General features: G+C 42.6%; 3 protein-coding genes across 4 annotated transcripts in view; all 3 read left to right on the top strand.

The window, feature by feature from the left end:
- The first annotated feature begins 1,368 nt into the window (after positions 1-1,368).
- On the top strand, positions 1,369-4,822 carry ptgdsa (prostaglandin D2 synthase a). Its single transcript, XM_035607493.2, has 7 exons — positions 1,369-1,577; positions 2,675-2,814; positions 2,996-3,072; positions 4,022-4,132; positions 4,245-4,346; positions 4,437-4,468; positions 4,551-4,822. The coding sequence occupies exons 1-6, from the start codon at positions 1,482-1,484 to the stop codon at positions 4,466-4,468; spliced, it is 558 nt and encodes a 185-aa protein (XP_035463386.1). The 5' UTR covers positions 1,369-1,481; the 3' UTR covers positions 4,551-4,822.
- A 581-nt stretch (positions 4,823-5,403) lies between these two features.
- Positions 5,404-7,781, top strand: LOC118284631 (protein AMBP). Of its 2 annotated transcripts, none has more exons than XM_035607491.2 (6): positions 5,404-5,943; positions 6,270-6,415; positions 6,530-6,606; positions 6,743-6,862; positions 6,933-7,055; positions 7,176-7,781. In XM_035607491.2, exons 1-6 carry the CDS (start codon positions 5,647-5,649, stop codon positions 7,235-7,237), a joined length of 825 nt encoding a protein of 274 aa, XP_035463384.1. In that variant the 5' UTR covers positions 5,404-5,646; the 3' UTR covers positions 7,238-7,781. The 2 variants fall into 2 exon arrangements, with proteins under 2 accessions (XP_035463384.1, XP_035463385.1); XM_035607492.2 differs by having other exon boundaries at positions 5,413-5,943; positions 6,954-7,055.
- A 96-nt stretch (positions 7,782-7,877) lies between these two features.
- Positions 7,878-11,076, top strand: part of LOC118284630 (alpha-1-microglobulin/bikunin precursor) — a 3,358-nt gene continuing 159 nt past the window's right edge. The window contains exons 1-10 of the mRNA XM_035607489.2: positions 7,878-8,090; positions 8,717-8,859; positions 9,253-9,329; positions 9,433-9,549; positions 9,695-9,796; positions 9,946-10,001; positions 10,177-10,267; positions 10,406-10,573; positions 10,769-10,942; positions 11,053-11,076. The exon at positions 11,053-11,076 is cut by the window's right edge and continues 159 nt beyond it. Coding sequence (XP_035463382.2) covers positions 7,971-8,090; positions 8,717-8,859; positions 9,253-9,329; positions 9,433-9,549; positions 9,695-9,796; positions 9,946-10,001; positions 10,177-10,267; positions 10,406-10,573; positions 10,769-10,942; positions 11,053-11,076 — 1,072 coding nt within the window. The 5' untranslated portion in view covers positions 7,878-7,970. The remainder of the gene's footprint in view (positions 8,091-8,716; positions 8,860-9,252; positions 9,330-9,432; positions 9,550-9,694; positions 9,797-9,945; positions 10,002-10,176; positions 10,268-10,405; positions 10,574-10,768; positions 10,943-11,052) is intronic.

Genomic DNA, 11,076 nt, shown 5'->3' with positions numbered 1-11,076 from the left:
CCTGTAAGGGGGTTTCCTGGTAAACACTAAATTGGTTATTAGTCAGAGTTTTGGGAAATTATTGATGGATCGATAACTCATCGACCTTTTCGTCCGACAACTAGAGCATTCCTTGTAACACCGTGGAATCATGTATTTCATTTACACTCCGTAAAAGAGATGCTGTTGGAATCCAAAGTTGATTGTTCTTTCACAGGACAGTCAATCTACTACGTTTCCTCCATGAAAAGTTTCTCCTCGGAATTTAGAGGAAACCCAGATTGAATTGGATCCACCGACGCCTCTAAATGACTCACTGGTGAGTTCTTGTGTCCTACAAACGCACACCACTTTACACATCGATCGTATGCTCTGTATATTCATTTACTCTCCTCACTGTTGGCCTATTTTTAATATTTACTCAGCCCACAACATCCATTAAAACCCCCAGTTATAATGTTAGCAGTGGCGAACTAATGTCCAGCAGGCCTCAGAAATGTACATTTGATTTTAAACTAGGTTCTTTTTGATTGCTATTGTTTAAATTAAACGTCATTTAGAAAATGGTTCACTGATATTTTGTTACTATACTTGTAAATATCCTTTTTTCTGGCACAATAATAAACCTTAAACATGTCGTTTGTGGGAAAGGAATCACGCTCAGTGTGAGAAAAGTCAGAAATATTGAAACTCGAACCAAAAAGAGCAGCTTCAAAAACATTTTCCGAGAGAAATTATAAAATATATATAAAATATTAGATTTTACACTCACAGCATACGATCAACTCACTATAATATCATCCTTTGTTCCTAGTGGTGTATAAAACAGTTTGCCTGGACCACAGCCAACATTAAAGTGCCACTCATGTTTAAATGCATCATATATATAATAAGTCTGGAATTCTGCATGATGAATAATTTACACTTTGACACTTTAAGTCCACTTTAGTGATAATACTTCATTACTGTGAGTCAAATTATATATTCTGCCATTGCTTATTTTACATATAAGTAAACAATCAGAATACTTTTTTCACCACTATCTGTTAAATTAACCTTATTATTATTAACGGTATAGATGCATAATCCCTCTATAAGCTTCTTATTCTATTTATGTACAGTATATTACATGCTGCTGTTGTGAAACTCCGGTTTCACAACAGCAGCATGTCTGAGCTCGTGAGGACACCGAAGGAGCCTCAGCTGATGCTCACAAAACCGCGAGCATGAAATATTCCTGTACCTGTGGTGATTTTTTTTGTTTTTGTTTTTGTTTTTAATTTTGAGAACCACACATCTCCAACACTTGGCCACTGTCCCCCCCTGGTCCTGCTGATTGGCTGAGAACCAGGTGGGTGGATCAGGACCAGAAAACAAACATTGCCTCAAGCTCTGCCACTTCTCTGTGCCTGTCTGTCGACTGCCTCCAGTTCACTTCAGACTCGGGCAGGTCAGACACCTCCGCCGCTTCCTCCCCCTCTCTCTCTCTCCCCATCGCAGCCATGAGGACCACGGTGGTCGCTGTTGTCATGGTGATACTGTGCGTGATGATGGTGCACGCAGACGTGAAGCCGCAGAAGGACTTCAACCTGCAGAGGGTAAAGATGGACACACGCACACAAACACACACCTTCAGCTTCTTACGTCCTGTCTATGAATGTTTTTAAATGAGTTTTAGTTGAGTGGAGATATGCTGCTGTTGGAGAGTTTTCAATATTTGTTGTACAGGGAACACTGGGGTCTTGTGTGTTTGTGCGTGTGTGCGCGCGCGTGTGTGTGTGTTTGAGTAGTAAGTTTGAGAACAGCTACTCACATCGTGACCCAAAACAAACAATTATGGGTTCAATCCACCCCCGTGGCAGATACGCCGTGAGAAATGTCATGAGGACGAACATCTTCTCCTGTTTCCTGTGGCTCTATTTGATCGGCAACTGGATTTTTCCCAGAGTCATTTCTGAAAACTCCCTATGGAGGGACATTTGTCCATCTTTTATCTAAAGGTCCCTTACACGGCCAGTCCGGTGTGAGTGTATGTAAACTAATGTAATGTAATGTAATGACCCAACCTTGACATGTTTGCTATGATTGTTTGTTTTGTTGGTTTTTTTTTTACACCTGCCGATTCCCACGTCTGTATCCACAAAGTCGAAAGCAGCTCAAAGAAAATAAAGCGCCAGATAACGGTTGTTTATACCTCACATAAAGAAACATACGCACTCTGTCTTACTAGTTAAAGACAGGATGTTCAGTGAACACTCACAGTCTGTCTTTTAAAGGACTGTATTTACATTATGAGGTAATGCTGTGGTCAACAGCAGCGTTGACAGCATGGCACAAATACAATCCTGTTTTCCCACTGGGGCTGCTGGGGCAGTTTCATTTTTCTCATCTATGGCCCATTTCTCGCTTTTAACCTAGAGGCACATTGAGTCTATATACGCCTGTTTAGAAAATGAACTCGACTTGATATTTTTTTCAGAGAAAACTGTTGAAAGCTCATCAGTGAGCCACACCACAGCATGTTCCGTCCTCGCGATGAACACGGCCACTGTGGTTTATTTTGAGCTGATCCCACATGAAACGTCGCCGGGCGTCCTTAAATATTCACTAACGCACCAAATCCTCAGCTGAGAATAGTCCCTGCACGCGATTCCACTGTGTGTAAACTTCCACTTGTGTGTCTGTGCGTGTTCAGTTTGCAGGGAAGTGGTACCGCGTGGGCCTGGCCTATGATTCTCTAAGTTTTGTCCCCTTCCGAGACAAGCTGAAGGCCTCCATGGGCATCATCACAGCACTGCCGAACGGCAACGTGAACCTCACAATGTGGGACGCCACGTGAGTCAATACACACACACACACACACTGTATATACAGTACAGTCCGTGCTTCTTTACACAGAGTGTGTGTGTGTGTGTGTGTGTGTGTGCTAGTCAAAGAAGGGAGGGAACCGGACGAATGAATGGACAGGTTGGAGGAAGATGAAGTCACGCTGTGTTTTTCCTTCTGTTCGCTTCAGAACTTTGAGCTGTCGGAGCAAACTGTACCAGTACGAGAGGACCAGCGTCCCAGGGCAGTTCACCTACTTCAGCACCCGTGAGTCTCCGCTCGCCTCTCATCTCACTCGTCGCCTTTCCAAAAGATGAAACATTAAAAAAAAAAAGAAGAGAAATAGTCCCATGATAATGTAAATATTGGACTAGCACACAACTCAACAGCAGCGTACAAGCACACAGACCACAATGAGCACACAGATGTAACGCCCTTGACAAAGTCATGTGGCAAAAATGTAATAATACTTTTTGTCACATGTTATAATGTGCTGTGGTGCAATTTTCCGGTATGAACCTGAGTATAAGAGAAGACAAATATTACCAAATGTGTCAATGGATTGTGACTTGTTTTGTCTCTTAACATGAAAAAAATTAACCAAGCATGGTTTTATAGTGTCGATTTTGGTTGAATTTTGAATCAATTTACATGTATTTTAAAGTTATCTATTCCTACTCATTTGACCTAAAGTCTGCTTATTTTTTTTAAACTGTAAAGATTTCCCTTTTTGAAATAAAACAAATCATTATCATACATAGTCATGTTATATCTAACATTGCAGAAAGCTGATGACACATTCAGTAAGTGTAGTTGTTCTATACATTTTAATATATTGCATAAACATGCAAATCTGGATTTATTTCCATACTACATATATTTAAACTAGAATTCCTTGTTTTTTTCTTCAATGTTTTTTTTACATTTTGCACAGCATATACTGTATCTATGTATTTCACATTTGTCTATTTTTCATTTTCATTCATTTTCAGTATATATTTCAATATTGTTGCCTTTGGTTTAGTTCACCAAATGTTTTTGCATATTGTCCCTCTTTGTTTTATTGTTCAAACAATTTGAAATGAAAAAAATTAAAAATAAAAACACCCAAATTGTAGGTTATTGCGACCAGAAGATTTAATGATTGCTCTACAACATGCATCGTGAGGTCACCTGCATGATTTTCAAAAATTTATGAAGGCATTTTTTTTATCAGGCCACAACGTGGTGAAGGACATTACAGTGGTGGACACAAACTACAACGAATACGCTGTGGTCCTCAAACACAAGGTTTTTAACAGAGAGTACACACAGGTGGCACTTTACGGTGAGACACGCGCACACACACACACACACACACACATTTCGCCTGACAAGGCAAACACGTGACCTGCGTATGTTAGCTTCCTGTCCACATGTGTCTCTGTTCTTATTTGCAGGTCGCTCTCAAAGAGTTAGGATTGATGTAATTAATAAGTTTAAAGCCTTCGCCTTGTCCCGGGGTTTCCCCAGAGACTCTATTCTGACTCCGACTCCAGCAGGTAAAGTAACACACACATAAGCAACATTTACACATGCACACACAGATTTAAATTACTCTTTTTAAAATAATGTGTTTTCATGCCTTATAGAAAACTGTCCACCGTCTGGATCTGGACCTTAGGTGGGTCTATTTCCTTTGAGAACCAAGGCAGATAATTACTGATTCACATGTGAGACAAAACTTTAGTGTTTTTCTTTGCTAGATTCCCACATGTCCCTGGGATGAAGGCGGCAGTGTGTCGGCGGTGGCGCTGCTGCAGCTCTGCAGTCCGGTCCACTGTTCCCTCAGCATCAACTGTGAAGCAATGCAGCAAAAGAACTTTCTTCTTTCAGAAAAGGCAAAGGTTATCATTGTGGCTACAAAACATGATGAATATAGCACATTTATAAATCCTCTTTTAAAACCTCTTTTAATGTAATGTTTTTATCATTGTTCTGCTGTGTTGACGTAGTTCAATAAAAACAGTAAACTTCCGGTGTGTGTGTGTGTGTGTGTGTGTGTGTGTGTGTGTGTGTGTGTGTGTGTGTGTGTGTGTGTGTGTGTGTGTGTGTGGGGGTCAAATGGTTTTATATAAAACCGTTTTGTGATATGATTACGGGACAGTTTCATTTCATTTTTGGTGAGTTCTCTCTACATTGATCACCTGACAGTGGCGGAAGGTTATTTTGTACATATACTAGTATATTCCTAGTGTATACTACAAAATAAATTTTTTGATATGGATTCATCACAAATTATAGCACAATTACATAATGCACACAACTACTTCACAACAACTCATCTTCAATCCATTTTATTTTGTTTATTTTGTTTTTACAAATGATATTTTGTCGATTCTTTTCTTAAGTTTATTTAGCTGATTTTTGTTTTATGGAATAATTTTGTCAATTTTTGTTTTGTTGCATTTATTTTGTTAATTTTGGTTTCATTGATTTGAAATTATATATTTTGGTTTTATTGAATTCGTGTGTGTGTGTGTGTGTGTGTGTGTGTGTGTGTGTGTGTGTGTGTGTGTGTGTGTGTGTGTGTGTGTGTGTGTGTGTGTGTGTGTGTGTTTGTGAAACTCAGGGCCTTACTCTGATATGAACACCAGGGGGCAGATTTCACTACACGTCAGTCTGAATGACACTACAGCACGATCTTTATAATCCCCTGCCCCATGTGACAGAATCAATATTTTCTAATAGCAGCCTTTTCCCTACAAATTATCAGCTGTTGAATTCTGCCATGTATTGATTAGCTGTTTGTTTGAGGCACATGAAGTTCTGAAGTCCAGTGATTCACTGCTGATTAACAGGATGAACAAACACACAATCACATGGACACACACACCACAGGAGACAACACAGGCAGATAAAGGTGCGATCAGAACTTTTTCTTTTGTAGCGTTGTGGGAGACTATTTCCAAAACCCAGTGTAGTCACATGAGCTCGTGCAGCAGCAGCCAGGTGGACAGACAGAGGGTCCACAGGATGCAGGAAGCAGTGAGTCTGGTCTCTCTGCTGGTCCTGGGGTCAGCCGGGACCATCCAGGGGTCGGTCCATGTGGTCCCACATGCTCCTACCCACTCACAGGAGGACTTTGATCTGTCCCGGGTGAGTGACTCACACATGGGTTGGGGTTTTTTCAGCAGGATTACACAGAACAGATTTCCACCAAACTTGGCGGCAGGATGGGACACGGGGCCCAGAAAGAATCCCATTAAATTTCAGTGCCGTTCTAGTTATTTATTAATTTGTCATAAGAAGATTGTCATTTTTTTCTGGGTCACAGAATGACACTTTTCTTCCTTTTTCTGACGCATTTGTCAAAAATGATCACGAATCCTGATCGTCTTTGAATAAACCATGAGCCCATCTTTGTGCTTTAGCTGACATATTCATTTCTAATGTGCAGTAATCATTTCTGTGATCCCTTGCAGTTCATGGGGCAGTGGTTTGAGGCGGCAGTGGTCTCCACCTGTCCTCACTACATGCAGCGCAAGAGGGGAAACCCCGTCATCGTTGCAGTGCAGCTGCAGCACGTTGCTTCTGAGAGCAACTTCACAATGACGGCAACTACCATCAGGTATCAGACTCACATCCATGATGCCAGCACGCACACACACACACACACATTGAAAAATGTGTAGGGAAGACAATAACTAACCCGTGTGTACTGTATGTGCACGCCTGGATGTAGGAATGGCTCATGTAAGCAGACGTCCACAGTTTACGGTTTGACCTACACTCCAGGACGATTCTTCCACCATGTTGCCAGTATGTTTTCTCAGCTTCTTCCCATCTTTTTTTTTTCTTCTTTGTCCACACATTTCTCATCAACAAAGTCTCGGTAGTGTTAGCGTCCACAGGTTCTGTCATACTCAGCAAACTGAGGACACTTTCCTCTCCGCAGGGCTCGGAGCAGACGTCGATTCCCAGGTGGTTCGAACCAACTATGACGAGTACGCAATGATGCTCCTGCTGAGCACGGAGAAACCGTCGGGAAACAAAACCACCATAGTCAAGCTTTACAGTGAGCGACCATCAAAATGTTCATTTTCTTTTGTGTATGCATGCAATGCGAAATGGGATGTGTAACTCAGTGTGTGTGAGCCCTTCTTCAGGTCGCACTAAGGACGTGAGTCCTGCCGCGCTGGACGACTTCCAAACACTGGTGAGACGACATGGAATGAGTGAAGACACTATCATCACGAATCAGAACAAAGGTACATTGACTGTTGTGTTTTCTCTGTCGCGCAGTGACTGTACTGTAAATGTTTTAACAGTGTTTTCCCCCAGCAGGCTAATGTGGCATAAACCCCCTCTTCATCCTATTGTCTTCCCAGGTGACTGTGCTGCAGGTGAGCCGCTGACGGAGCCAACCTCTCAGCCTCGGCCACCTGCCTGAAATCACATTTACATACTGGAACCACGCACCTGCGTCTGTGATGAATAATCAAACATGTTATAAACATGTCAAATGCAAACGAAATGTTTTGATTGTTAATTTTTCCAAATCAAAGTTAACATTTTTGATTCCCAGAAAATGAGGTCGCAGAAGAAAATGAGGTCGCAGAAGAAAATGAGGTCGCAGAAGTTGCTTTGTGAAGAAGCAACTTTACACTGCTTGTTTACCACGGCCTTGTGGGAGCCGTAGTTCCAACATGGATCCTACTCCAGAGGTCACAATACATGCTCGTAGAATTTGACTAGATACGTTCTCGTAAAAAAGGCCCACCAGGTGACATTCGCTGTGTGAACTTCACGCATTTATGACATATGCAATAAAACAGGATGAAATATTATGGGTTTTGCTCATTTGTGTCTCTGATTGAGACATTTATTGATTTGTTGGTGTTGCCAAACCTCTGTCCAATGTTTAGGAAGTCAGCAAGTCAGAGTTAGAACTTTGGTCTTTTACTTGTTTGTATTTTACTTGGCTGTGGGAGTGTGTACATGCTGGGGCCACTGTACACACACACACACACACACACACACACACACACACACACACACACACACACACACCAGGTCAATGTCCTGTCCTCCTTTGGGAGTTGAGAGGGATTAGTATTTTTCCTGGGATTCGATGTCTCTGGCTTTAATCCTCTCACAATAGATAGGACATACAGACTGATAGGATGCTTAAAGCACTGGTTCTGGTTCCCCTGCTGGTCCTGGGATGGACCGGGACCCTAGATGGGCTCCCTGTGCTCCCAGAACCTCTCTTCCCGACGCAGGAGAACTTCGACGTGACCCGGGTGAGTGGCCGACCTCTGCAGACCCCTCATTTATATATATCTTTTCTCCTTTGTGTATAATGTTCTGTCACTTTGACTTTATATATTCAGTTGATGAAGATTAATGTGAACTTCCTATTTGTTCTCTTTTCTATCGTGTTTCTGTCATTAGACTCCTAATTTTTACATAACGTTTTGGGAATTAAATACCAAATGTCGACATATGTATGTAAGCGTGTGTTTGTGGACATATCCTCATACAGAGAAGATTAAACCTACAGCAATTTTTATGCCTTGAAATAGTTGAAATTGGTACTGTGTGTACACTGTGTGTACACTGTGTGTATGTGTGTGTGTGTGTGTATATGTGTGTGTTTAAAATAAACATTCTATTAATATTAATTATTTGTGGCCCTAAATCAGCAATTACTCAATGTAAAATAAAAATGTATTTTTTTTAAAGAAATGAAAGTATAAATATGTTTCCGTTGGGGAGTCAAACTCATCACTGCTCTCAGAAATTCAAATTACAACATTAACCTTATAACATCTTTATGTTTAGCATTCGGAAAAAAGGGGATTAAACATTATTTTTTAAATTATGTTTTCTGTAAATCATAAGCTATTGCTCCATCACTTCCCAACAGTTTCTGGGAACATGGCACGATGTTGCCGTGGCGAGTTCATGCCCCCACATGCAGCGTCACAGGGGAGACGCAGCCATCGGCAAACTGGTGCTGGAGAGCGGTACCACTGAAAGCACACTCAAGATGACACGGACTGTTCTCAGGTTTGTAAGAAGTGTGTGTATCACACAAGTGCACAGGAACACACAGTTGGAAAAATGTATGTGCGTTTTTTGGAGATTTAGCTGCTCATCAAAAACAACAAAAACAAATATCTGTCAAAAATGGAAAACCAAAATATGCACCCAATTATTGCGAAATAAGATTTCAGCAAATAGAAGCACTAGTAAAATATTTTACAGAATAAGCTAAAAATATATTGGTAGGAATCAGGAATTAAAAAAATAGCAAAATATCAAAATGCACAGACTTGGACCCAGAGTGTAGAAAATCTGAAGTTGATTTCATCTAGTACAGATTAATCAGATTTAGTGGGTTGCTCTCTGCACCATATATGATTTACTGCTGTCTAACATGTTGATATTTTGCGTGTGCAGACATGGAACGTGCAAGGAGATGTCTGGGGATTACGAGTTAACCTCCACACCAGGACGATTCTTCTACCACGTTGCGAGTGCGTGTCTCCCTCTCTCTCAGTCTCCCTCTGTACAATCCTGTCGTGATGCACTTCTCTTTTCACACATGCAGCGTGACTCTCTGTGCTCTTCGTCCTGCAGAGTGGGGGGCAGACGTGGACGCCTACGTGGTTCACACAAACTACAACGAGTATGCGATAGTCATAATGAAGAAGCATAAATCATCCGAGCAGTCGAGCACCTCCGTTAAGCTGTACAGTAAGTGGACAATCTCCACAGATACACTGGCATTTTTCCTTCTTTTATGTTTTGTTTTCCATTGTTGTATTTCACTGGTGAATCTGAGAACGTCCAGTGTGTCAAGAATCCATCTGCCTCATCTCACTGACTCTGTCCTCTTTAGGCCGAACGATGACCGTGAGAGCGACGGTGCTGGACGACTTCAAAACGCTCGTCAGAGAGCAGGGAATGAGTGACGACACCGTCATCATTAGGCAGGACAAAGGTACATTCTCACACATGTTAGAGCACTGGGGACGGGCGTGGGAAACGAAAATGAGGGGAGGACGTTTGAGATCTTCTTCTAAGTTCTAAGTTTACAAGTGATGAGGTTAAAAGAGTCTACCGATGTCTTTTAATTTGACCGCTGTGCAGGTGACTGTGTTCCTGGAGTGCCGGAGGAAGAGACACCAACTCAGCCTGAGACTCAGGTAACTGAAAAGCTCCAATAAGGCGACAGGACAAGGAGTCACCGAATACACAGTGTCAACATTTTAGACAGAACGAGGGACGTACACTGTACGCGATTCACATGAAACCTTCCAGGAGAATGTTTTGGGGTTCAGGTGGCTCCGTATCTCTGACTGAGTGTGTGTCCCGACGCAGCGGGTGAGGAGAAACGTGCTGCCTTCTTTGGCCCCTCCAGAAGTCGAGGGCTCCGGTGATGATGATGACGCGCCGTTTTTCAACGGAACCGGTAGGAGATCAGCTCACCCAAGTTGATTCATGTCATGCCCCGGTGTATGTTTACTGGAACGTTCTGAATGGAGGACTGGAGATGTTGGAGGTGTTGGAGATGTTGATTCCGATGTTGTAACCCCCCCGACCCCCGCAGAGGCCTGCAAAGCAGCTCCAGACACAGGACCATGTTTTGGGTCCGTTCAGCGTTTCTACTACAACTCTTCCTCAATGAGCTGTGAACTCTTCCACTACGGAGGGTGTCTGGGCAACCAGAACAACTTTTTGAGCGAGAGAGAGTGTCTGCAGAGCTGTCGCAGTGAGGGTGAGGAGTGAAACGCACAGCGTCTGCACATGAGATAATTATGCAACACACAGAACAACAGCCACAAGCACATCCATGCGCCAGAATAAGGTAACACAAGGCCATGGTCATGATGCTCGTGTGTGTGGGCTGAAAACACAAGAGGAGAAGTTGCACCCACACAAATATCTGCTCCGCCCTCCTCTGTCTCTCCAGCTGTGTGCCGTCTGCCCATGGCAGCCCAACCCTGCACAGGTCAGCCGCCCATCTGGGCCTTTGACTCCACCAGCGGTCTGTGCGTGCCCTACAAACAGGGCTTCTGCCAGGCCAACGCCAACAAGTTCTACAGCAAGGCTGAGTGCGAGGAGTACTGCGGGGTGATTAAAGATGGTGAGGCGTTAAATATATAAATACACGGATGCAGAATAGCAGCAGATCGCAAATATAAACATTAGCTGAACACCATACGCCATATCTAATGTGTTTTTGCTCTTTCACAGATGGAGAGCTCCTGAGGGCAAATT

Source organism: Scophthalmus maximus, chromosome 20 (genome assembly GCF_022379125.1).
Source record: "Scophthalmus maximus strain ysfricsl-2021 chromosome 20, ASM2237912v1, whole genome shotgun sequence".
Classification (NCBI taxonomy): domain Eukaryota; kingdom Metazoa; phylum Chordata; class Actinopteri; order Pleuronectiformes; family Scophthalmidae; genus Scophthalmus; species Scophthalmus maximus.
The sequence above is the reverse complement of the archived record's forward strand: the minus strand, read 5'-3'. Positions and strand labels throughout refer to the sequence as shown.

Coding starts and splice junctions, on each gene's coding strand:
- ptgdsa (XM_035607493.2), top strand. CDS start 1,482: ATGAGGACCACGGTGGTCGCTGTTGTCATGGTGATACTGTGCGTGATG. Junction 3,073..4,021: donor GTTCACCTACTTCAGCACCC/GTGAGTCTCCGC, acceptor TTTTTTTATCAG/GCCACAACGTGGTGAAGGAC. Junction 4,133..4,244: donor CACACAGGTGGCACTTTACG/GTGAGACACGCG, acceptor TCTTATTTGCAG/GTCGCTCTCAAAGAGTTAGG.
- LOC118284631 (XM_035607491.2), top strand. CDS start 5,647: ATGAACAAACACACAATCACATGGACACACACACCACAGGAGACAACA. Junction 6,607..6,742: donor ATTCTTCCACCATGTTGCCA/GTATGTTTTCTC, acceptor TCCTCTCCGCAG/GGCTCGGAGCAGACGTCGAT. Junction 6,863..6,932: donor CACCATAGTCAAGCTTTACA/GTGAGCGACCAT, acceptor TGTGTAACTCAG/TGTGTGTGAGCCCTTCTTCA.